Here is a 27659-nt window from a genome sequence, read left to right as displayed (position 1 = left end):
TACAACATCAAGTGGCTTTCACAGAAGCACGAGTCAGGATTATGGCGCTTAACATGAAACTAGTATCATCACTAAGCGGTCTTGCATTTATGCAGCTAAATATAATTCCCTGGTCTTTCAAATGTTTGCCATGCCAATATGTCATTTCTGCTGCTATTTTTCCAGCTGCCATTTAGAGACTTTAAAAGATGATACTCATTTAAAATGAATCATAGCTAAAGACTGATGCATTAATGAGTTATGTTGAACACGCAGAGATTCAAACGTATTGAGATGCTCTAGAAAGAAACTACTGATTAGAGTTTTCAGAGATGCACCAATATACACAAATATATTTCTTTATAGTTACTACATATACACACTATAATTAATTTGCTGTTTATAGCAACAGGTCAGTGCATGCTTTCCACATAAATATGGATGCAATCCTAACTTTGTGACAGAATATTTACATTAAGCACCACAAAGGTAGACAGAAATGCTCAGAGACAAAAAGAAACTGTACACTGTTTGTGCACTTAATTTTGCTGCCAACAGCAGCTCTGAAGTAAGCAAGAAATTAGGAAAGTAAACAAAGTGAAGTACACAAAAGTATGATTGCCCGTGATAGTATTTTACAAAATTCATTCATGGAATAGTCCTGGCTAGGCCAGTATTTATTGCCTGTCTTTAATGGTCTTGGAACAGCAGGGCTCTCTTGGCCATTTCAGAGAAAACTACATAGCTGTAGATTTGGAGTTACATGTAGTAAGATTTAAGATTTTCTTAAATAGAACAAAGAACTGCAGATTTAAAAGGTAGATAAGTCACCAGGACCTGATCAAGTATATCCAAGGATATTGTGGGAAGATAGAGAATAAGTTGCAGGCCCCTAACGTAGATGTTTGTATCAACTACAGTGCGGGTGAAGTGCCAGAGGACTGGAGGGTGGCTAATATTGTGCCTTTGTTTAAGAATCAGAGAGTCTGACATCAGTGGTGGATAATGTTTTGGAGGGGAGTCTGAGAGACAGAATTTAAATGTATTTGGAGGGGCAAGGACTGATTAGGTAATCGGCATAGTATTGTCTATGAAAAATCGTGTTTCACAAACTTTATTGAGTGTTTTGAAAACATGACCAAGAGGATAGAGAAGGGTAGAGCGGTATACATTGTTTACAAGGACTTTAGTAAAGCCTTTGGCAAGGTTCTGAATGATAGACTGATTAGTAAAAGTTAGATCACATGAGATTCAGGAAGACCTTGCTGACTAGATACAAAATTGATTTGACTGTAGGAGACACAGGGTAGTGGTAGAGGGTTGTTTCTCAGACTAGAGGCCTGACACCAGCAGTGTTCTGCAGGTAGCAGTGCTGGGTCCACCGTTGTTTATCATCTATTTAAATGATATTGATGAGAATATGGAAACATGGTTAGTAAGTTTGCAGATGACAACATTTGTGGTATAGTAAACAGTGATGGTGGTTACCTAAGATTACAAAGGGATCTAGATCAGCTGGGCCAATTGGCTAAGGAGTGGCAGAGAGTTTAATTGAGATAAATGTGAGGCGTTTCATTTTGGTAAGTCAAACCAGAGCAGGATTTACACAATTAATGGTAGGGCATTGGGGAATGTTATCAAACAGAAAGACCTAGGGGTTCAGGTACATAGTAAGTGGTACCATTGAAAGTGGTGCCACAGGTAGACAGGATGGTGAAGAGGGCTTTTGGTACACTTGCCTTTGTTAGTCAGAACAATGAATACGGGATTTGGGACGTCATGTTGCAGCTGTACAGGAGGTTGATGAGGCCACTTTTGGAATACTGCATACAATTCTGATCACTCTGCTATAGGAAGGATATTATTAAATTGGAAAGGGTGTACAAAAGATTTAAAGGAACGTTACCAAGACCAGAGAGTTTGAGTTATAAGACCATAAGACATAGGAGTGTAAGTAAGGCCATTCGGCCCATCGAGTCCACTCCGCCATTCAATCATGGCTGATGGGCATTTCAACTCCACTTACCCGCATTCTCCCCGTAGCCCTTAATTTCTTGTGACATCAAGAATTTATCAATCTCTGCCTTGAACACATTTAGCGTCACGGCCTCCACTGCACTCCGCGGCAATGAATTCCACAGGCCCACCACTCTCTGGCTGAAGAAATGTCTTCGCATTTCTGTTCTGAATGTACCCCCTCTAATTCTAAGGCTCTGTCCATGGGTCCTAGTCTCCTCGCCTAACGGAAACAATTTCCTAGCGTTCACCCTTTCCAAGCCATGTATTATCTTGTAAGTTTCTATTAGATCTCCCCTTAATCTTCTAAACTCCAATGAATACAATCCCAGGATCCTCAGCCGTTCCTTGTATGTTAGACCTACCATTCCAGGGATCATCCGTGTGAATCTCCGCTGGACACGCTCCAGTGCCAGTATGTCCTTCCTGAGGTGTGGGGACCAAAACTGGACACAGTACTCCAAATGGGGCCTAACCAGAGCTTTATAAAGTCTCAGTAGCACAACAGTGCTTTTATATTCCAACCCTCTGAGATAAATGACAACATTGCATTCGCTTTCTTAATCACGGATTCAACCTGCATGTTTACCTTTAGAGAATCCTCGACTAGCACTCCCAGATCCCTTTGTACTTATACGGAAATGCTGGGTAGACTGAGACTTATTCCCTGAATAAGGTTGAGGGGTTTAAGAAATCATGGGGATTTCATCAGCATAGATAAGGTGAATAACAACAGTCTTTTCCCTGGGGTGGGGTAAGTTCAAAACTAAAGGGCATAGGTTGAAAGTGAGGGGGAAAGATTAAAAAGGCACCTGAGGAGCAATATTTGCACACAGAGTGGTGCTTCTATGGTGGAAGGCCTAGACGCAGGTACAGTTACAAAATTTAAAAGAAAGTTTGACAGGTATGCAATAGGAAAGGTTTAAAGAGATATGAGCCAAACATAGGCAAATGGGACTAGTTCAGTTTAGGAATCCAGGTCAGCATGAACAAGTTGGACTGAAGGATCTGTTTCCATGCCATACGTCTATGAGATGCTGGAAATCAAACAAAAACAGAAATTGCTGAAGAAACTCAGCAGGTCTGGCAGGATCTGTGAACAGAAAGCAGAGTTAATGCTTCAGGTCCAGTTACCCTTCTTCATGAAGGGTCTTCAAGAAGGGTAACTGGACCTGAAATGTTAACTCCGCTTTTCTCCACAGATGCTGCCAGATCTGCTAAGTTTCTCCAAAGATTCAGTCATCAGTGACCTGGGTGGCCTTTTACAATCAGCAAAGGTTTATACGATCAGATTCCAGATTTTATCCAATTCAAATTTCACGACCTGCCATGGTGGGATGCAAGCTTCAGAACATAACTTGTGTTCCTGGATTACTGGATGGCCCAAACTGGCAAAAAGAGTCCAAGATATTTCATTAAGGTTTAGTGCAATACCTGCTCTCAATATAAGATTCAATTCTCAGAAGTGGTCGGAAAATATTAGCAAGGATTTTCTGTTGGCTAAATTCTCATTTGCTTTTAACTGTAATAGTGAAAGCTTGGGCCATTTGCCAACATTCTTTTTTTCCACAGTTGGTCAGTTTTGGTTCATTTTGGGACTTTAGACAAATAAAGGCTAACGCAATGCAAACAAAGACCTGCTTTGGATGAAATGTTAAACAAAACTCTATTTTGCTGAGTTTAAAGGCTCCATGTCATTATCTGAAAAGCACAGTTGCAGTCTGACTATCATTCCACCCTCAGACTACAGCACCATTAACTGGATATTGGTATTCCTGTTGTTCAAGAGACCTTGCTGTGTGAAAAATAGCTGCAACTATTTATCTACATGACACAAACTTTGAAGTAATTCATTGTGAGAGTCTGGGAGACATGTTAAGGGGCTATATAAATGCAAATTTGTTCTTACTGCAAGACTAGCTTAATATTTCAGGCATTTATTATTTGCAACTTGCCATGATTTTATAGTTTAGTGAACTAATGGTTATAATGCTACAATTATCCTCATTCAGTTTACTTCATAAATATAGTAGGTCGGGAAATCTGCGCAAAATGAAGTTTTAAAAATATAACAATTGCATTTGAAAATAATTCCAACATTTTGCTTTTGGTTCAATCAACGTTTTCAACTTATTATTTGGAGTGATATCTAGAATCAAGTTTACATGTAGCAGACGTGTGACTGAAGAACTCTACACAGTCATCACAATATCAAACTGATGCAGCTCATTATGCTCTGAATAATATGATAATTAAATATTTAAGGAAAATATAATTAAACATGGCAGTGGGGACAAACAACATTGAAACAAAATGATCATCTCAAAACTCAAGGCACGGGACAGAGGATACTGGTTTACCTCTAGTGTGTGGCAAAGGAGAAAGATCTGCCACGAAAACTGAGAATTTAAATTAGTGGCTGATCTGGATGTAGGTGTGCTCACTGAGCTAGTGTGAGAGGGTCATGTCGTTTTGTGGCTAGTTGATGTTCATGTATCCTAGTGGCTAGTTTTCTGCCTGTTTGTCCAATGTAGTGTTTGTTACAGTTCTTGCACGGTATTTTGTAAATGACATTAGTTTTGCTTGTTGTCTGTATAGGGACTTTTAAGTTCACTAGCTGCTGTTTTAGTGTGTTGGTGGGTTTGTGGGCTACCATGATGCCAAGGGGTCTGAGTAGTCTGGCATTCATTTACGAGATGTCTTTGATGTAGGGGAAAGTGGCTAGGGTTTCTGGACGTGTTTTGTCTGCTTGTTTAGGTTTGTTGCTGAGAAATCGGTGGACAGTGTTCACTAGGTACCCATTCTTTTTGAATACTCAGTATAGGTGATTTTCCTCTGCTCTGCGTAGTTCCTCTGTGCTGCAGTGTGTGTTGGCTCGCTGAAATAATGTTCTGATGTAGCTTCGTTTGTGAATGTAGCTTCATTTGTGAATGTTGGGATGATTGTAGTTCAATATTTGGTCTGGAGGCCCACTAAAGATGTTACCTAGTAGGGTGACAAAAGATCTAGAAATGAACCTTCCAGCTCAGCGAGCAAACCAACATCCAGAACCTCAACCTGAGCTACAAATCTTCTCAAAACCTGATTAGTGGCTGATATTTTAAAAAAAGGCTGCAACTTACACAAGTAATGAAATGCTGAGGGCAGATGCACAAAAGGAACATTCCAAAATAAATCCGGTACAATAAACTTTCCATGGAACATTCAGATAGACAGAATGTCATTACATTAGCAAAATACGGAGGAAATTATTACTGGGTAGAAGCATCGGGGGGAGAAGCACAGGGACAAGAATGGACCACTTAGCCAGAACCAGTTTCACAATTTCATTAGATCACAGCAAGTCTAACTCCACATACTCCATATTCCTATTCCACATCTCTTAACCAGAATCTAGCTCAGATTTGACATTAACAATTGATCTAGCATTTGTTGTTATTTCAAAACTTCAATTGTGCTAGGCGTCTAAAAGCGTTTCCTGTTGTATAAGGCAACTAGTATCAGAAAGAATTAACAGATAACTTGCAATAAACTCAGCCATAAAGAATATGAAAGGACTGTATGTGTGGGGAGCTAACCAGTACTAACTTACATGTAGCCAAAGGGTAATATTTACCTACTCAAGTCTAATTGGGGATCTCAGAAGAGACCAGTGTCACACAGCTATAATGCAACTAGCTATTAAGCATTACCTAATAAATCTATCCTACTTATCAAAACAAAGCCTCTCTTCTGCTGAAGGCTTCACATGGCTGTCCTTTCCCAGTGGACTTCAGTAACTTCAACAAATTCCTGTAAGAAGGATTGATGGCACTGAATCTACCCAAAGTATCTCAAATGGTTCCCATGGACACAAGCACACATTTATTATTTTCTAACTTCATTTCTGAAAGGTTTGGCACTAATATTTTGGCTATTGCACTCATTCTAGACTCCCCAATTTGGATACTATCAATCTAACTTATCGCCTCTTCTTAATACCTTGAAACCTTCAATCAAATCACTTCTTAGTCTTCTAAACTCCATGGACTACAACCCCAATTATGTAATGTCACCTTGTGATTTCCTTTTGGAGCCCAGCTATCATTCTAGTAAGCAACACTCCCTTTGTCAGTAGTGTGCTGTGGCAGAGTGGTAATGTCCCTCCTTCTGGGCCAGTAGGTCAAGGTTCAAGTTCCACCTGTTTCAAAGGTTATCATAACATATCTCAATAGGTTGATTTAAAAGAACTACACTGTATGCCATCTAATATCTGATGCCAGAATTAAAGACAGGACTTGTGGAGTGTAACTTCTACAATTTTGTATTCTGTTCCTGTGGACATAATAACCAACATGCCAATGTCCTTTTGGTCCTATTTTGGCCCTATCCATGGCATTTTGATGTAAATATAACTGGATGTTCAAGTCTCTTTGGACTTTCAATGTTTCTAGCTTTTCACAATTGACAAAGTACTCAATTTTATGATTTTAAGTCTGCAGTGAAATCCAATTGCCACAGTTTTTTGGCAATTCACATTTACACTGCTCATACTGCTTAACATTGGCACGATAGGCTGTGTAGCTTTCTTTCTCATTATCCAAGCTGTTAACAAAGGAGGTGAATCATTGTGGATTAACAGAGATTCCACTGGGATACACATTGTACAGCTGTGACAATTAAAGCACCTGCCCAATAACCCTTCATTGATTCAGCAAATTTCTTTACCAGATTAATAGTTTGTTTTTGATGGTAAAAACATCTGATGAATGGCTTTTGCCTGAAACGTCGATTTCGAAGCTCCTTGCATGCTGCCTGAACTGCTGTGCTCTTCCAGCACCACTAATCCAGAAGTTTGTTTTTGATGTCATGTACAAACTCCTGCTGTGCTTTTCCGCACCACACTCTTGACTCTGATCTCCAGCATCTGCAGTCCTCACTTTCTCCTAGTCGACTTCATCAATTACCTTCTGGAAGTCCATATAAATATCACTCACACCCCATGAATTACATTATTCACCTCTTCCAAATATTCACTTTCTTCATATGATTCACCATTTACCAGTTCCATTTGAAAACCTTTACCAGCTGAAAACCTTGAAGTCATGAACAGAAATTTGGTACTAAAACTTTAGGCTAATGACTGTATTTTATTGTCTTCACTCATCTTACTTGTGTGCAATGTAAGGTAACTTTGGAAAATTATGCTAAACTTGCATTATTCTCTTATAATGACATGAATAGAAGGTGGGTGTTGCAAACATCCAAACAGCCATAGGTTGTATCTTGCGTTTAATGGCGTTGTTCATACCTAAAAAGGACTCTATAACTGTAGTATTTCAGAGCTAACAGAGCATATCAAAACTACAAAACTAGGAACATGCAACATTATATCCAAATGTCATTAAAAAACTGGATACTGCAGTTTTCACATATGGCCTTGTGCATTTTCCAATTTCTCAGAAGGCAAAACTTACAACTCTTTAGCAAGATGAGGTCAGTGTAAAATTAAGAAATATATTTTGCCTATTTTATAACTATGCAAGATCGATTTCCAGTCAGTTTCTATTTTTATTCTATTCATGTCATTATAAGAGAATAGTGCAAGTTTAGTATAATGTTCAATGTTCTCCAAAGTTACTTGAGATTGCATACAAGTGAGATGAGTGAAGACAATAAAATACAGTTATTACCTTAAAGTTTCTTATTCTTAACTTGAAGGTTTTCAGCTGGTTAAACAGAACTGGTAAATGGTGAATCATATGAAGAAAGTGAGTTTTTGAAAGAGGCGAATAATGTGATGCATGGGGTTTGTGAATGTTATTTATATGGATATACAGAAGGCATTTGAAGTCTGCCATGTAGGAGTCTGTAGATGACATCAAAAGCAAACTATTGACCTGGTAAGGAAATTTGCTGAATCAAAGAAGGGGTATTGTGCTGGTACTTTAATTGCCTCAGACATATGACTTGTATTCCAGTGGAATCTCAATTGATCCACAAATGTTCACCTCCTTTATTAACAGCTTGTAAGATAAGAAAGTTACAGGAAGCATTTATAAAGCAATAAAAGAATGTTGCTCTCACCTGTACCACAGGCAGGAAGACCAATCATTTCTCATATCCTAACCCATTCCAATGCCTGCTTTTGAGCTTCATGTTTTGCAGAGGAAAGACATACAGCAATTTTCTCAATTAAAATTGATAGGAATAAAAATAAGTGCAAGATACTAAATAAAATTTGGATGTTACATAATCTTTTGAATTGAAAAATTTGCCTGTGTTTTGTCATTTTGTACCACTATACCAAATTCTAGAAAATCTACGGGACGTTTTAAGTTATACAGTCTTTGACAACAATGGCATCTGAAAATTATTGTGTGGTTCTCGTATGCACAGTATTTGGACAGCAAATCTCAAAGAGCTATTGCTCCATAGAATTTAACATTTAATAAACACTGTAACAATGAAGTAACATTCAATATTAAACAAATAAAATGTGTTTTGTCAGCAAGCAAATTTAAAACAGCAGCATGGAAATATTTACCTAGACCTGTTCACCAGCTAAGGGTTGAAGAACACATTTTATGTAATATTTATGCATAGATGTATACACATTAATTATGCATATTATCTCCTATTACATTGTTCCCAGGTATTGAAGGGTTCTGGAGCATGTTATAGTTTAATTCTGCTGACAAGTCTGTGTATTTAAGGAAGCTGCTAAAATATTGCTCGTGAGTTTAGTCTAAACAGGTTCCAAGGTCAATTAGACTGTACGGGTGGAAAGTTTGAGGGAGGCTGCTCTCTGTTGGCTCAACAATCTTTCCAGTTTACACATGGATATCGACACAGCAGGCATCCTTCCTCCTTTTTGTCCATTTGGATTGTATCAAACAGCATTGAATCAGAAACAAAGTATAACTTCTGGAACAAAACCTTCACATACAGCATCTAATCTCATCCTTTTAAAGTGTACTGTAAGTTTTTAATTTTATTATTAGAAGATTGATGATAGTATTACCCATGACAGGTATATAGTTTGGAACATGTTGCAATACATGATTCATTGGGCTACGGATTATTTTTCAGTCAGTCAGTCTTTAATGTCATTGCTCAGGAAAATCTGGGAAAAACAATTCTCCCTGCATTGAGTCACACTAAGATTCCTCCAAAATCTTTTCACATCATCACACTCTTGTCCCTGTCAAATAGTACTGTACAAGATTTGGGTTTGACAGATCCTAATTCTCCCTGTTTCCTCAACTCTCCTATTGCTCTTTTCCCTTCCATCGGTAACATCATTAGAAAGAAATAGGCCATGCCTCCCTTCAGACATGCTTCACCAGTCAATAAGATCATGGATGAACTTCAACCTTCGATTTAAAAAGAGCAGACGTCTCCATGTCCTTCAATAACCATAAAGTCTAAGCACCAAAAACCAGTGTCGTATTAAATTTGCTCAATAGTGGTGCACTCACAGCATGTAGGGGCAGAAGAGTCCATAAGATTCAAAATTCTCCAACTAAAAATGTTTTTCTTCAAAGTCCCAACTGACATCTTTTCCTGAGATTGTGACCAGCAATTCTACACCCCTCAGCCAGGGAAAGCATCCTCTAGCAACAACCGTCATGTCCTTAAAGAATTTTATATCATTGAGTATACCTTCATTCTTTTAAACTCAAGGGAATACAGGGCACATTTACTCAATCACTTTGTTTGCCTTGCCCCACACAATCAACCTTTGCACTCCCCACACACAAAGTTTATCCTTTCTTACTTAAGGAGCCAAAACTACACCCAGCACGCTAGGTCTGATCTCACAAGGCCGTTATTCATTACAGCAAGACTTCTTATATTCCAATTTCTTTGTAGCAAAAGACTAATGTACCCTTTGCTTGCTAACATGCAGGTACAAATTTGTGATTTGTGTACAAAGACACCCAGGCCCTCTGAATACCAACACTTCCCAATCTCTTGCTTCTTAATAAACATTCTGTTTTTCTATTACCTGTCAAAGTGGACAACTTCACATTTCTCCAAACTGCATTCCAACTGACAAGTCCATGCCCACTCATTTAAACCATCAATATATCTTTACAGACTTGGTACCCTTTTCAGAGCTTATTTTCCCAACTCCTTTTATAATCATCAGCACATTTAGAGGAATTACTTTTGATCCCCTCATCCAAGTCATCAAAACAGATTGTAAATAGATGTGACTCAGATACAATGCCTGCATTATCTCATGAGTTACAGTCAAACTGAAAATGACCCCTCTCTGTTTAAAATACCTGTACAGACCAATCACATGTATAAAAAAGTGAATTACCCAGTGACCTAGGCAAAGAATCACATGACAAAATTCACATTTTAGGACTTTTACTGTAACAAACAAACTAAAATCAACACTAACAAAAATTTACTGAATCCACTAACCTACAGAAAAAAAATCCTTATCAACTAGTTTAAACAATTGAATACCCCATCATATGTTCCTAATTGTTCCCCACCACACTCTGCAGAAATCTAATCTCATGTTTACAAATTGCAATTTCCTGCCAGGTTTTTTGCAGGATCTCTTCTCCCTGCCTATCAGCAATCATTGCAGTGTGTGTACACCTGTAGACTGTCAGCATCTCTCTCTTGTGTTCATGGTCTTGACTGGTTATATTGCCCAGTAGGTAAGCTGCATTTGTCACCATTTCAACAAGCAGTCAGTCAACGATATAATCTGTTCAGCCAGTTGTCTTTGTAAATGTCAGCCCTTGAGGAATACCAGTTGTGCTGCTTGTCAGGAAATCAATTCTTTTTAATTATAAATGTTTAATTAGATCTTTTCAGGTGGCAGAGCAACTATATAGCAATATCATAAATATTAACTAAATAATGCATTACTCATATCAACTGTATTTGTAACAGCTGTATGCATTCAGCAAACATTTTCCAAGGACATTTAAAATGCTAACAAAGAATAAAGATTTTGTCAAAAATTATTTTAAAACATGTAATTTTTTTTTTGTCCGACCAGGATAAAGATGAAATTCCGATATTAAAACGTCTTGGAGTACAGAAAGGAGGAAACAACATTGGTTGCATTCTGCTCTTAATTGCCATCCATTATTTAGTCAAAACTCATACGAGGAGAGGACTAGACCTGATTTTGATGTTCTGACGAGCCTCCCACCACTCAATCCACACACTCTCTACAACAGTGGCGATGTCGATAGATTATCAGGCTTCTATGTAATGCAGCTGCACTCCAGCAACTGTCTGCACCTCTCAAAAGCAAAGGAAAAGAGAGAGAGGGAAAACCAAACTATTCATCATATTTGGTTTGTTTTATAACAAAAACAGGAGCATAGAGAATGTCTTTAAGTGTAAAGCAAAGAATATGCTTGTGCTAAAAGTAAAAGGGTTCATCAGACACCAAAATGTTGAAAAGTGAATAAAAAATGGCCCAAGACTTCAAGTATAGGGGAGACCAGTGTCTAACCTTGCATTACTGATGTGCATCAGAAATTCCCAACATGTATACATCTGCAGCACCTTGGCAGGAAGTTCATGTTTCCAATTGCCTTTTACCATGTTCTAACTGTTCAGTGATTCCATTGACAGTGGTATCAGATGGTCAGAACTACACAAACTTGGAAAATTGACAGCTGCATTTTAAAAAGGTCAATAAACTGAAGACAGATCTTAAGCAGTGTGTCATCAGTTCATGACAAGAAAAAGGATATAGCTGCACTAAACGCATCTTGGACAACTGGCCTCCTTTTGCATTTATTATGACAGCATTACTCAAAAGCATTTTAAGAAAGATCAAAATCTCATGCAATATCTTGTGTGATGATATTATGGCTTTAAGAGGTGTACTGTCTTTTAGTTAAAAAAGAACAATTGAGAAAGAGTTGCCACATGGTCTGCTCCAAGCTAGTAAAAGTAAACAGCTTGTGAGCCTTGGGGATTTTCTTTAAAAACAGATTGGAACAATAGAAGCAGCCTGAATGGGTGGAGTCAGGCTCCCATAGAACTAGGGTTTTCATTTAGCTTCCAACAGTTGTTGGGCTTTTGAAGTTTTCATGCATCTCTCTTGGCTACAGCTAAAAGCTCGAGTTCTGTCTTTTTGTCAGAATATCCTCCATGTTGTTTTCTCCTGGACTGGAGAAACATTGTAGATGAGATAATATATTTTATTGAATTTGCCTTTGCCAAGGGTGTGTTTATGAGCTGATACTGATTTAGAATAGTTGGTGTTTAGTAGTTAAATAATTTATTATTCTATTAACTATTCCAACAGGCTATTCCAATTTTTCTTTCTTTTGTTTGTATTTTAACTCAAAAAAAGAATAAAAAGTGTGCTTTGCTTAAAGCTAAGGAGTTTGACCAACTGAATTACATCTGGAACAAAAGGACCTCACACTTGCCTTTACATATGAAAACGTTAGGGTCTAGGCTATCTCCCTGATGTCTTTGAAAGGGGTTGGTCTGGCCCATTATACTTGCTGGAAAGTAACCCATGGATATGCTGTAACAAAGTAAAATACTGAATGAAGGAGATGGCTGCAATTGCATTTCCCTGTATTATACGCTTTGGTTTTCAAATTTCAGCTGCGCAGGCTCAGCAATTCAGAATCACAAGTGTATTGACACAGGCATTTCAGATCCTAACTACTTATTGTGGCCTCCCCTGTGTCATTACACTTCTGTGATTCTGAATTGCTGAGCCTGCGCAGCTAAAATTTGAAAACCAAAGCATATAATACAGGAAAATGCAGTTGCAGCCATCTCCTTCATTCAGTATTTTACTTTGTTACAGCATATCCATGGGTTACTATCCACCTGATGAAGGAGCAATGCTCCAAAAGCTAGTGTGCTTCCAATTAAACCTGTTGGACAATAACCTGGTGTTGTGTGATTTTTAACTTGTGTGGAAAAGTTTTTCCTTACATCATTCTTGCTTCTTTTGCATTTCACTTTAAATCTATCATCCCTTGTTCTTTTTTAATTTCCAAGTGGGAACAGCTTCTCCCTATCTTATCTCCCTCATGATTTTGAAAACCTTAAAATCTCCTGTCAGCCTTCTCTCCAAGGAGAACAGTCCCAACTTATTGAATCTATCCTTTGATTTACTGTGACAACAGATAAAATTATAAGACAAACAGTTGTACTGTTAAAAATAAACTCCTTTCATCTTCTATGAAGAAGCTATGATAATACTGCTTCCTAACAGCATTCATCGTTGCTGGCTTGAATGCAACAAAAGAAGAACAGTATAAATAGACAATGTGCATATTCTCTCAGATTTTTGTATTCCACTTCCCTCAGTGACCACTTCCATGAGGATACAATCCTCAAACACGTCTCAATCAATGAAATATCGTTGATATATAGTTAGCGCAGGAGCCAATTTTCTGGCAGCACAGTGCTACGAACATTAATGTCAAAATGACTTGGTAATCTGTTTCTTAGATGATGATTGAAAGGTGATTATTGGTCAGGTCAGCAGGTATAACTCCCAACTCTTTTGAAGCAGGTCATAGGATTTTTTGAATAATCCACCTGAGAAGGTCTTTACTTCATTAACTCATTGGATAGCTGGTGCCTCTGCCAGCACAGCACTCCCTCAAGAACTAGAGGAGTGTCAGCCTGGACTATGTGCTGTGTGGTGTAGTCTCACATGTGCCTTGCAGACTTGACTCTGAGACATGAGTACATTCTCATTTGATCAGGACAATAACGTGTTTATTTAGATAACGGAAAGCAACTTGGACAATGAATAATTAAAATACCATCTATTTCTTTGTTTATCCCCCCTTGCACGCTCAAGGAAAATTACATGATACAAGATCATGCTACAAAATTCTTGAAAAACTAAGTTAATACAGATGTATACATATGCTAAATGTTTTACATTAGTGTTGGGGAATTCTTTTTGAAAAATGTACTCACCAAGCCAAGGATCTGAAGAAAGGTAAAATGATAGAAGAAAAGAAGTCCTGTAGCAAGGAGGGCCCACCAAAAATCACCAAGTGGTTCGGGTTTATACACACCTTTTAAAGCAAAAGAGATGTTTGTTAAAAGTAAATTCAATCATTTCCTCAAAATGTTTCATCAGACTGTTATGTGAGGTTTCTCATTGTAACAGATTTCAACCATTAGGTTGGCAATTCAAAACTTATCTAAAAGGGGCTCCCAGTGTTGCCATAGGCTTATTTAGCAGTTTCCCTTCCTAACAAACATTAGTGAACCAGATGGGTTTTTTCCAACAATCAGCAATTCCCCCAGGCTTCAAACTCAGGTCCCCAGAACATTTTCTGGGTCTCTGGATTAACAATCCAGCGATACCACCAGGCCATCACCTCCCCTAATTCAATTACCTGCTGTGACACTTAAACTCCCTTCATTCAGACACAGCAGCAAATGGGCTCCAGAGCACAGAGATTCTGGTGAAAGTGAAGGCAGACCTAGATCGAATTCAAAGCGAAGGAATTATAGCTATTATTTGGACTTGAGACACAAGAACAAATTGTACCTTTGAAGATTTAAAAGAAACAAAATCTTTATTGCTCCAATGATTGTCAAGGAGGGGGTCAGAGGTTTCTTTAAAAGGACTGGAGAATTTGAATGAGTACATGAGGTCTGCAAGAAATTAAACAGACTAATTAGAAAGGAGAGAGTGGAGTTGAAATAAGAGTGGACAAAGCAACTGATATGAAGGACAGCATGGCACAAAGAGCCAGATGTCTTGGCCTTGGGAACTAATGACTTAACAGAAAGAAACAAAAGGAGGAGCTATCACCTACTACAGACAGAGCTTCTCCAGAGGGAAACAGTTATTACTGTAGCTTTGGGAAGCAACACAATGCCAAATTGTGGTGTGCATTTTGCCAGACAGTGACAAAAACATGAGAGTTGCCCAAAGCACAGTAGATAATTCACCAAAGTTTTCAAGAGCAATAATAATTTCAGAGATATGCATCATGCTATTGGACTGGTCACTGTTACTTTTCAAATACAACATTTGTGGTTTTTCTATTCCTGTCATAGATTTTATAGCAGGGACAGATTTTCGGATACTTTCAGATCCTTCAATTTTAAGCCAGCCTTAGAATCCATTTGCTCTGCTTTAATTGAAAAGGAGTTTCATGACTTTGTTATTCTGTTAATAGCAATGTAAAGTAGTGATGGGATTTTTATGAGAATGATACTGGCTTGTAGAAATCATGCCTGATGCTTATTTTAAGATGTAAGCTGATGGCCATCTGCTTCAGGCATTAGTATCATCAGATTATCAGACACATTCAAATGTAGGCATATTCAGGCACCACGAGCTATAGCAGTGCACAGATCAAGGCTGTGAAAAGTAAACTTCAGAGGGCCTGGACAATGGACATTCTTCACCACCACCATTTGGGCTGACTTCTCGTCTTATTTTAAATTAAGTTTAAAAGATCTCTTTAGCAGTCATCCCTCTTTTCTCTTTTTTCCACAGGAAGAGTCAGCTGAAAGGACAGAATTTGCTATCATGCTACATTGTGGTGTTGAGTTATCCCAGTTTACATCAACTTGCATCTGAGCTTCTTTAGAAATGGAGGCAATGCCTAGGTGGAATGAATCATTGCATCCTGACCGCATGAATTTAACAGCTGTAATGCCACCTTGTTCAAATATAAAACAGAAGATACTTTAAACAGATGTACATCAGTGTTAAATATTCTGAATCTAATGCAGCACTTTGCTAGGGTTCCACCTGATTCCCTTTCACCCTACCACAGAGACACAACTTACTTCTCTCTCTCTCTCTTTAGGAAGAATTCCAGGGAAAGTGGCACTAGGGAGAATCATGACCTTTTTAATTCGAGGGAGAAAAGTGAGAATGCTAGCATTTGGAGCCTTGTTATCGAGTTAGAATCAAAACTCAGTGCCTCAATCCAAAGTCCTACTTCTCCCAGAGTTTGACTGCTAACTCACCCCATCTCAGTGCCCCTCTGACTTGTCGCACTAATAGCTAGGGTCACTGAGTATTTCGAGCAGGAAATAGAATTCATAAAGCCACAATTCCTAATAGTAACACTGGAACTGTTTTTAAGAAAGAGATATTCACGATCAGGATATGGGCATTATTAATTAAGTTGACATTGTTTGCTACAGATGGTGGTAAACATCACTGAAAATAAATGATTGAGACATAATTATTTACCAGGACATTAAAGATAAAGAAGAGTAGCCTATTTGGTAATGGATGCCAGTAAGAGAAGACAGGAAAGAAGAAAATGAAGAGAAGGGGAAACAAGAGGTGAAAGGTAACTTGGTCACCATGGAAAAGGGAGAAATGAATGATAGTGAAAGCGAACAGGTAGCTGGCCATAATTTGAGAGAGAGATGTCAGAGCAGAGGAAGAGGGTGGATTGATAGAGAGGAAGAAGAATCTCAGCTTAACTCTCAAAGGAGACAAGTGGCATGTTGGATTGGAGAGGCGTGGGGCAGGGGTGGGAAGTCTATCTGGAAGAGAACTAACTGGAAAAGAAAACCACTATGTTAAAGGTGGATTAATTGGGAAAGGTCATACATGTTCCTGTGAACTCGATAAAGAGGGATGCAGTACCTTGTAAATGGATAGGTGCATTATCAAATTCAGGACAGTGATGAGAGGTATCTTTTGGTGAAACAATCATCTGGTAGTTTTGTTGAAAATTCAATTATTATCTCTCTTTATAATCTCTTTACTCTCCACTAACATTGAAATACTGTTTGTGATCAAAGTATGTAAAAACTAGAAATTATCATGGTGCAAAAAGAAGTTTCATACAATTTCGTCTCCTGAGATATTATCAGTTTGACATCTTTAACATTTGAATATTTTGTACTTGCCTTACTTTAGGTGAACAATGTTATGTATACCTGCTGAATAAGTTCCAAAGTCTATTAACTACACATTTTCATATTCAGGGGTATGGGTATTTTGCCAGCTCTTCTGGCGCTGTGCCAGTGATTTTAAACATATTGATCAGACTTGCTACTTTGCAAGGGCAAAACATAACATAAACAATGCACTTCAATACAACACAAGTAAAAACCCTACTGTACCATCTTCTATCTCAGTAAGGTTTTGCGTGCTGTATTTGCAAACAATTCTTTTTGAGGTATCTTTATTTAATTTATTTAGACTACACTTCCAACCCATCTCTAGATTTATTTGGTCAAGGTGAGTTGGAGCTTATGACTTTTCATAAACCCAGCAGTGATGTGTCACGTAATGGAGAGGATATTATGAAGGCCAGGGCAATTTACAGGGACCAGATAACTCAAATGTTGTTCTTTCCAAAAAGAAAGACATGGAAAATCTTGCTGGAGGATTTATGATATTGGGTGGCTTGCTGTATGTGATGCTTGATATGTTATTGACAAATCTGCAATAATTTTGAAAGTCAAGACCAAGTGTGGTCTAACGATGAGATGAGGTTGAAGAAATAATTGGATAAGCTACACAAATTTTAATTCAATACCTATTTTGAAACCATGATTCTATTTTAATATATAGTATTTATTAAATCTATTGATTTTACATTATTTCTACTGAAATAGCAAAAGCATTTGAGTACTGGAGAAGTATATTTGGTGAGGTCATCTGAGCTGTTCTGCAGTATAACCGAAGGGGGATGCAAAAATGAGGTACTACTGTATCACCTCTGGTGAGGTGGTGTAATTACAAGATGACAAGTTTTCAAAGGCCATTTGCAACGCAAATGGGGACATATGGATTAGAGTGGTGCTGGAAAAGCACAGCAGTTCAGGCAGCATCCGAGGAGCAGGAAAATCGACATTTCGGGCAAAAGCCCTTCATCAGGAATGGGGACATAGCAATTTATAATGGAAATAAAGCTTACAACAAAAAACAGCAAGAGGAAGAAAGATTTCATTGAAAATGAATGTTATCTTGAGATTGTAAATACTATTTATATTGAATAGGCTGGTGTTCTTCACATAAAAAAGGAAAGTGCCTAATGGAAGTCTTTACGTTGCTATACTGGTTCGATATGGTACATATATAGGATATAAATGTGAAGACAATCATTAATAGGGGATGCAAGAGAAACCTCTTTATCCAGAAAACGATTAGAATGTAGAACTCAGTATTAGGATTGTGGTTATATTTTCTCATGTCTTTGTAGAGCCGCAGACCTCTCTTGGACTGCTCCAAGCTTATGGGTAAATACTGCTGTGATTTACCACTGCCTGCTGAAGAATGGCTGATCATCAAACTGCCACACTCTTACTGCCTGCTATCAGGAACATTGGGAGGATTTATAGGCTGATAATCAACCAATTGGCCATGTTACTAAGTGTACTTTCAGTGGCTAACAAGTCCAGGCATGGGACTTGATCCCAGAGCTGGCCCAAAGATAGAGCTAATGTCACAAGCACTAGAACATAAAATCTCCTTCTGAAGAAGTAACTGAGGCAAACTGCATATATACACTTAAGGACAAAGCAAGAGGAGTTACATTTATGGATTTAGTTAAAAAAAAAAAGATGCTGGGTGGTTCATGTGCAGCATAAACACAAGGTGACCAACTGAAATAACTTTCTATATTGTACAATATATGAGAAAACTTTTCTCACATTTATACTTACAACGATGAATATAACAATTATTGCTCATCATTAAAAAGTTGGAGGTGAATCTTACAAAGAACTAAAAGTCCTAAATTAAAGCATTAAAAAGGCATGCATTACATGTGTTTTGCAAACAAATTAAGTTAAAAGAAGAATGTAAAAGGTTTCTAATGTGTGGAAATGCGAGCTACAATATAAACAAACAGCTTGTACCTTATGGTGCACTAACAATATAAAACCTTCAAGAGCAAGTTTAAAACACGATTCTCCCAACCCAACATCCGAGTGAAGAATTCTGACAAGTACCTACTCATTCTGTATTCAGCATGGCACTTTTTACAGACAAATTAATCATGGGATAGAGGCAGTGAGCATTTATTGCCCAGCTGTAATTGCTCTCAAAAAAAAGCTGATGGTGAACCCTTTCTTGAGCCTTTCTTACATTAACTGGGTGCAGAGTACAACTGGGGAGTAACTTTCAGGATTTTGACTGAACATCTGAAAAAAGACAGCGTGAACTCAAATCATGAAACTCCGAAGAAAGTACGAACTTCAACTTGTGTGTAAAGTTGTCTATTTTTATGTTTTAAACAGAGAAGATAGGTTTGAATTCATAATGTAGCAAACTTTAATGGCAACACAATCTCACAGACATCAAATAGCATAAGCAGCAAGTGATACACAGCGATAAGTAATTCCACAACAAAATAAAAACAGATTTAGGTTCCGCAATCCTGCGGCATCATGTCATGAATGCTGGTAGATAATTAGACAATGGAAGAAAAGACTCCACAAATATCCCCAGCCTCAATTCCTGGGAAGTCCATCATATCCAAGACATTTCCAACAATTCTTCAGCTTCAGAGGCCAAGACCTCTCTAGAATTTAAAAGTTCACAGGACAATGTGATCGAAGTCTTCAAGATATTAACAGGAAAATGCAGGGCAGATAAACTATTCTTGCTGGTTGGAGATTCTAGAACAAGCAGAAATAGCCTGGAATTAAGGCCAGACCATTCAGGAGAGATGTTCCAAAGCAGTTCTTAGCATAAAGGGTGGTAGATATTTGGAACTCACTTCCACAAATGACAGTGGATGCTGTATTATTTTTAAATCAAGAGATTTTATTTTGTGTTAATCAAAGGGATCAAGGGATATGGGCCAAAGACAGGTAAATAGAGTTAGGCCACAGATCAGCCATGATTGCATTGAATGGTGGGATGGGCTTGAAAACTGTATGCTCTAGAACCTGCCATACTTCTAGCTACTTAAGGGTTTACGAAGAAATTCAAGTTGAATCGTTGGCTTTCCACATACATACTTCATGTGGATAAATTATGATTCTCAAATGCAACATTAACATTGCTTAACTGCTGACAGGAAATAATGCCCAATCACAATCAACAACCTCTTCTTATCAACCAAAAACAGTCCAGTCTGCCTAATGTGCACATACAAGAAAATATGTAGAAAACACTGCATGTAATCTTACTAGATATGCAAGGTAGCTTACAAAGAAAGTGAAATGGTTGCCTGTGAGCTAGCCAGCATTTGTGCAAATTAGGCTAATCAATTGTTAGATAATAGAGTTTATTACTTGCCTGCCATTGGTCCTGCACAAGTTTGTTATGAAAGAGAATAATTGTTTTTTTTTTAATCTGAAGAACTAAGACTAAAAGTCCACGCCAGGATATGTTATTCAAAAAAACAGAAACCTGGAACAACTGTTCAGAGAAATGCCTCCTCTGATGCCTACTTTACAGACACTGTTTGATATTCTGCTGCTTTCACATAACGGGTCATGGTCTGATTACATGATCCATCAACAATAAGTTATTGTTGTCCTGAATTAATCCATTTACAATTGTTGGAAGTACTTACAACTCTAGTGGCTCTTCAAACTACTGCACATCACAAACACATTACACAGAAAAGTTACAATCGTGAATTTAGACTTTGGAAATAAGACCAGAAAAATAGAAATTGAAGTAAGGCCATTCGGCCCATCAAGTACCACTCCACCATTCAATCATGGCTGATGGGCACTTCAACGCCACTTATCTGCACTCCCTCCATATCCCTTATTTCCTTGAGAGATTAAAAATTTACCAATCTTTGCCTTGAAGACATTTAATGTCCCAGCCTCCACTGCAGTGAATTCCACAGGCCCACCACTCACTGCTGAAGAAATGTCTCCTCATTTCCGTTCTAAATTTACCCCCTCTAATTCTAAGGCTGCGCCCATGAGGCCTAGTATCCCACCCTGACAGAAACAATTTCCCAGCATCCACCCTTTCTAAGCCATGCATTATCTTGTAAGTTTCTATTAGATCTCTCCTCAACCTTCTGAACTCTAACTAATACATTCCCAGGATCCTCAGCCGTTCATCATATGTTAGGCCTAAATGGGCACACCCTGATTGTTTACACATATGTATACACAGATTAATTTTGTCAGACCTTGAAATGCTTTAGTAGAATCATCAACCCACATATTTCACATCATGTACAAAAAAAAGTTTTCCCACCAGTTTTGTGATGAACACAGCTGCCCATGTCCTAACCTGCAGTCAAAACTATACATCCAGGATCCAATACTTGCTGACCAAGACCAGTTTTCAGTTAAGAAACACAATTTTAAAATTCTCATCCGGATTTTAAAATTTCCAACCCTCAAATCATCAAACACCCGTTCATTCATTTGGCTCTCCTTATTTCTGTAACCTTTTCCACCGTGCAACTGTGAGATCTCAGGGCTGTGCCAATTCTGGCCTATTTAGCAGGTCTTATTTTAAGCCCTTCGTCATTGACGGTCATGTCTTCAGTTGTTTAGGCCACAAACTCTGGAATTCCTTTGAACTCTCCACCACTTGTCCTTTCTTAAACGTGCTCCCTAAAACCTATGTTTTTGACCAAGCTTTTGGTCACTTGGCTTCATATATGTCCTTATGTTATTTGGTGATAAACTTTGGTTGATATCACAGGCACAGCATCTTGGGATATCTTACAATGTTAAAGCTACTGTGTAAATACACATTGTCCTTGTCATTAATATAAAATGGAGAAAAGTAAACATTACTATACTGCAGAGAATATCTTTTGTTTATTTTACTTTTATCAACTTTTTTAATGATGCAAACAGAGTTGAGGTTAGTGTTAGATGAACTTTGTACAGTTGTGTATTTCAAAAGAAAAGACAATGGCCATGCTAAATTGCCCATAGTGCTCGGTGCATTAGTCAGAGGGAAATGGGTCTGGGTGGGTTACTCTTCAGACGGTCGATGTGGACTGGTTGGGCCGAAGACCCTGTTTCCACACTGTAGGGAATCTAATCTAATCTAAATGCAGATGTTTGCTGTTGCGGACTGGCCTGGAGTACCACGCAACTTAATTACTAATCTAAGAAACACCGCACAATTCAACACAATGTTTTGCCATACACGGGCTGACAGCTTTTTGGATTATGAGTCGGTCAACTGGGGAGGACCAGTGCTATCCGACCAACAACAGAGAATGTTAACAAGAAAATAAAAAAAAACAAAAAGAGGGAGAAAAGAGGGTTGACCGAGTTTGGCCGATGCAGAATGATTTTGGAAGCTTCAGCACTAGCTGCTGTGTTTTTCTCTCTCTACTTTTACAACCAGATAAAGAATTGTTGAATGTTCTGAGAAAAGAATCCCAATGTATAAGAAATAAGTAAATAATTCTGGAAGTCAACTGAAACAGTTTGCATTCATTGGTGACTTCAGAATTAAATATGCAATCATGTCTGTCCACCATTTGAAACTGTTTAACTGAACTGGTATGGAAGTTATTATGGCAGAGTAATGCAGTTACCTTAGTGTTGCAATGTATGCCTGGGATCATGTTACAGGGGTCCTGTAACAGATAATGGTAGTGCATTGTGATAGGTTAGTTAAATCACTGGAAGATGATGGAGTTATAATGTGATAGGTTAAGTGTGATGTAGGGAACCAGTGTGGCAGACGATGATTAGTTTAGAAAGACAAAGCAAGCCAGCATGATTGGCTATGCTAATGTTATCCGATAAGTGCGGGACCAACAAATTGTATAAAATGGAGGAGAACAAAGAAATTGTGGGGAGTCAGGGAAGACGTTTGCTGGCTCCCACAGCTTTGATTTTGCAAGATTAAAGTTTAATTTTGTGAAGGATTTTCTGTGTCTCCTGGTAATTTTTTTTATAGAACATGGAGTGATTCTTCCACAACACTGGCAACATTTTTTCTTTTTAATTTATTCCTTAACGGTGTCTGTTAGCCTCACATTCTCTCAGATAGGCTATGATCAAAGAAGATTGGAATATAATAAATCACAGTCATAATTACACTATCTCGACATTTAGTTTTGTCATCCAGACAGCCCTCCACTGCACCGCCTCCATTCCCCTCCAAACATAATAAAGACAGAGCCCCCCTTGTCCTCATCTACCACCCCACCAACTTCCGACAACTCTAACTAGAACCCACCACCAAAAACATCTTCCCCTCCACACCCCTCCCTGCCTTCCACAAGGACCGGTCCCTTTGACAGTCCTTGGTTCATGCCACTCTCCCCACCAACCCCTCAGCCCCTTGGTACCTTCCCCTGCAACCGGAAAAGATGCAAAACCTGTTAGCACATCATCTCCCTCACTTCCATGCATAGCCCCAAACAGTCCTTCCAGGTGAGACAGAGGTTCACCTGTCTCTCCTCCAACCTAGTTTACTGTATCCAGTGCTCCCATTGTGTCTTCTCTACATCGGGGAGACCAAACTTAAATCAATGGACCGTTTCGCTAAGCATCTCAGTTGGGCGTGCAAGGGCCAACCTGACCTCCCAGTCACCGCCCATTTTGATTCACTTTCCCACACTCTTTCTGACATGACTATCCTTGGCCTCCTCCATTGCCACAGCAAGTCAGACCCCAATTTGGAGGAACAACACCTCATCTTCCATCTGGGCAGCCTACAGCCCAGTGGACTCAATTGAGAGTTCTCCAATTTCAAATAACCTCAGTCCCTCCCCCTCCCTTCCATTCCTCTCATTGACCCTTCCTTCGAGCCATCAAGCGGATTCATTCCTCCCACCGACCAACCAGGTCATACTCTCTACCTGTCTGTCTCCGCCTATGTAAAAACAATGACTGCAGATGCTGGAAACCAGATTTTGGATTAGTGGTGCTGGAAGAGCACAGCAGTTCAGGCAGCATCCGAGGTGCAGCAAAATCCCTTCATCAGGAATAAAACACCTATGCCTACCTCACCACCCTGCACCGCCCCCCCGCCCCCCCCCCACTCCCTTTATCTACACCCACGCTCAGCCCTGAAGACGACTTACATCCAAAATGTTGACTTCCCCATCTCTTGATGCCGCCTGACTTGCTGTGTTCTTCCAGTCTCCTGCCGGTCTACCTTGGATTCCAGAATCTGCAGGTTTTTTTGTCTCAAACCAAGTTTAGGTTTGTCCAGCTAAAGTTACAGCATTAATAATAAATTGTTAACATTTATTTGAGTTATAAACTTGGGGCCCAAGATCTATTATATGTAGAGTCTGGTTAGGAACAATAAGGCAAATTTTGCGTGTTAGTGAATATTTTAATTTCACTGGTGTTGCAAATCTAGTGATATTAAAGATGATTTGGTTTGACTTGCTTTTTGCTGGTCATAACATTACAATAGTGTAAAGTTAATGGAAAGTTTAACATTAACCATTTGAAGCCCATCTCTAAAGCAACCAAAACTATACTGAAAGGGTACAGCATAAGATGCAAAGGATGGCTTTTATATAATGTTAGGCTCAACATGAAAAGATCTTAAATTCCTTTGGCCAGTCATCTTACATATTGATGCTTTAACTTCTGGGAACTTCCCTGGCTGATCCCAATTAACTTGTCAGGGTCAGGAGAAGTTTGTGGCTAGTGGTAACAAGCACAGTTTTCGTAATCCAGAACCCAGTTCTGGGAACATGGGTTTGAATCTCCCCTTGGCAGTTGGCAAAATTTGAATTAAATTTTAAAACAATTTGGAATAAAAAGCTAGACTAATGGCACTCATAATTACAGTGAATCATAGAATCTCTACAGTGCAGAAAGACATCTTTTGGCCCATCACGACTGTACCAATCCTCTGAACAGCATCCCATCCAGATCAAGACCCCATCTTATCCCTGTAGCCCTGCATTTGCCATAGCTAACCCACCCAGCCTGCACAAACCCGGACAATATGGGACAATTTTGCATGATCTCCGTTCACCTGAAGTGCATATCTTTGGACTATGGGAGGAAACTGGAGCACCCAGAGGAAACCTACACAGACATGGTGAGAATGTGCAAACAGAGTTGCCCAAAGCTGGAACTGAACACAGGTCCTTAGTGCTGAGAAGCAGCAGTGCTAACCACCAAGCCCACTTGGTGTCGATTGCTGTTTAAAAAAAAAATTGGTTCACTAAGATCTTTTGGGGAAAAAAAAGGTCATCCTTCCCTATTCTGGTGAAAATTTGCCTCCAGACCAGTGGTAATGCGGTTTACTATTACCTGCCCTCCAAGCAATTTGCAATGGGCCCAGTACAGTAGTACCTAAGGAAAAGAAAACTGTGCTGGAGCCAATGTGCCCTCTAAGTAATGCGGCTGCTCCAATCATTCATGCACAATTATCAGTGGTGACACGGTAAGCACAGCATTCACTTCCAGTTCTGGACATCACTGCCATACACAAGCCTCTGAGGCCTGAGCAGCCAGTAAGAATATTACAGGAGCACTGGCTGGAGCTTAGCAACAATATTCAAGAGCTATAAAGAAACAGAACAATCCAAAAGTGTAGCAGATGGCAGAGAGTGTACAACTGTCCAACATGGAGTCGAAGAAACTAAAGTAACTGTTTTGAAGTTAAAGCCTTTGTTTTGCTGGCGGTTTGTTTCAGATGTCTCTGGGAGAGGCACCAGATGAAGGGAAAGTGCATTTAGTGACTGCATAGAAATTAGCCAAAAAGGAAACCAGTTGCAGCTGTAACAGCCTAAATATAAATGGGGTGCCTTGGCATGGAGATGGTAACACTTCACTGTAATTTGAATACTTATGTCATTGTAAGGATGAAAGTGGTTGCCTGTGCTTGAGGATATTTCTGATTCCTGTAATGAAATCTTTCCAATGTTTCATTTAGTGTTCATGATGTTTGGTTCCTTGATTCACTGTGTTAAAAATTAACTGGCAGTTTCTTTTAAGTGTGTTCAGTAACTTATGTGCATGTATTAAACAACCGAAATAAAGTTAGGGTGTAATTGTTCAGGTTTCAATCTGGGATCTAGTGTTAGGTTCAGCCTAATTAGAGGCAGGCGATAATGACTATTATATCACAAGCAGCACCGTCCATCAGGGTGTTTATATATACACATATACATACATACACACGCACACATAAAAAGTCTCTGTGTACCTGTCTGAAGAGTTGATAGCAACCCCAAACAACACAAAGGTTGCCCCATTTTTATTTTAAAAGTCCACTCTTCACTAATCCAAGCCATCATCATTTGCCTGTTCATTCACATAAACCTCACATCGCCCCTTCAGCATGGTCAGCCTGTCCTAAGCTGGCCCTATCTATGCCCATGACACAGAAACTCTGACTTTCAGAAAGCAATCCCCAGTCCAGCACCATCCCCCTGGGGCAGTGCTGATGTTCAGGATGTGAGAGAAATCCATCTCCCCACCGGTCATTCAGCAAATGGCAGCACAGGACAGCAACCCAGATTGTGTGACGCCTCACTGAGTTACTGACTGGTTTAACATCTCCCAATAAGATGAGTTGGAAAGTCATCATAAAAGCTATACATTTTCATCGTCAAGATTCAGCAGATTTTGGGGGGCAAAAGTAACAAGAAAACATCAAAAGGGTGACAAAATCTGCAATGGATTGTGCTAGAAATGTGGCATTTTAAAATTCACTACAGATGTTAATGAATTCCAAACCAGGTTCAGTATGAGAAATTGTTAGAAAGGGCCTTGAAATGAAACTAGAAGATTTTACTTCCCAAATTTATGTTATTCAATAATTGGTCACATTGAAAAATAGATGAAGCTTCTATAATATTTAAGAAAACAAATAGAATTCACATTCTGTACTAGCCTCTGCACTTAACCCTGGTTAATAAATCTTAAAATGACCTGCATACTTCTCTCAATAAGGTCACTTTGGTAATTAGTGTTAGTTGGTGTGCAACTCAGGTGCAAGAACTAGAGAAAGGAATAGATGGTAGGCTGAAGTTCATCAGATTTCTTTGCTACAAACTTGCAACCCCAATTGGAAAATTACTGTCATTTTCCACTTTGCCAAAAAGAGAAATGCTCAGAAAAGAATGAATGTTGGCAGAAGTGCCACCTTAAACAGGGCCAATGGAGACATGGCAGATAGATCAGGTTAGATATCAGAAGTACTGTGTGTGCACCCAGCACAATGCTTACACCCACGGACTGTAACACAAGTCTGGCTCTATGCAGAAGTACTACAAGTGGAAACTCTCAGTCCTGAAAGACGTTGTGAGACAAATGAAATCCAAATATTGTGGGGCTGTGCAAACAACCATGGCAGCTTGTGGTTCGGGGAGAGTGCTGACACCAATCCTCCTTTCTAAGTATGTTGAACCAACTTGTTCCAATGTGTCATGATACATTTCTGGCACGGATGGGACTTGAACCTGGACCTTCTGGCTCAGAGGAACAGACCATGCCTCTGTGCCACAAGAGCCAATATCAGGTTACACAGCCCCTTGGTGGAGCATTGTAGTAAAAAGAAACAAACCAAGACAGTCAATGGAAGCATATAGAACTGGAATGGAAATTCGTCAAATCAAATCAAGATAAAAATATCTAGGGTGATGATGCACTCTAGTCCCTGTGGTGCCCACTTGTCTCTAAAAGCTGAGATAACTCCAGAGACAGGTATCTAGTCACTAGGTCATCCTTTATTTGCAAGTGGAGAGTCCTTGACACTGATCCAGCTCTTTCTAAGCCAGTTCTGTCTGAACAGAACTCAAATTTTGTTCTTATCTGTCAGCCAAGGCTCCCTGATTGGA

The 27659-nt window shown here is 39.0% G+C and overlaps 1 protein-coding gene across 1 annotated transcript in view; it reads right to left on the bottom strand.

Annotated features, from left to right (window-relative positions):
• tmem164 (transmembrane protein 164) overlaps positions 1-27659 on the bottom strand; it is a 124280-nt gene that overhangs the window by 6936 nt on the left and 89685 nt on the right. Inside the window, exon 5 of the mRNA XM_087991928.1 lies at positions 13927-14027. Coding sequence (XP_087848054.1) covers positions 13927-14027 — 101 coding nt within the window. The remainder of the gene's footprint in view (positions 1-13926; positions 14028-27659) is intronic.

The sequence above is a fragment of the Chiloscyllium plagiosum genome, unplaced genomic scaffold (genome assembly GCF_037043375.1).
Source record: "Chiloscyllium plagiosum isolate Xiang-an unplaced genomic scaffold, Cpla_swu_hap1 HiC_scaffold_11, whole genome shotgun sequence".
In the NCBI taxonomy this organism is placed as follows: domain Eukaryota; kingdom Metazoa; phylum Chordata; class Chondrichthyes; order Orectolobiformes; family Hemiscylliidae; genus Chiloscyllium; species Chiloscyllium plagiosum.
This window is presented reverse-complemented; position numbering and strand designations above follow the sequence as displayed.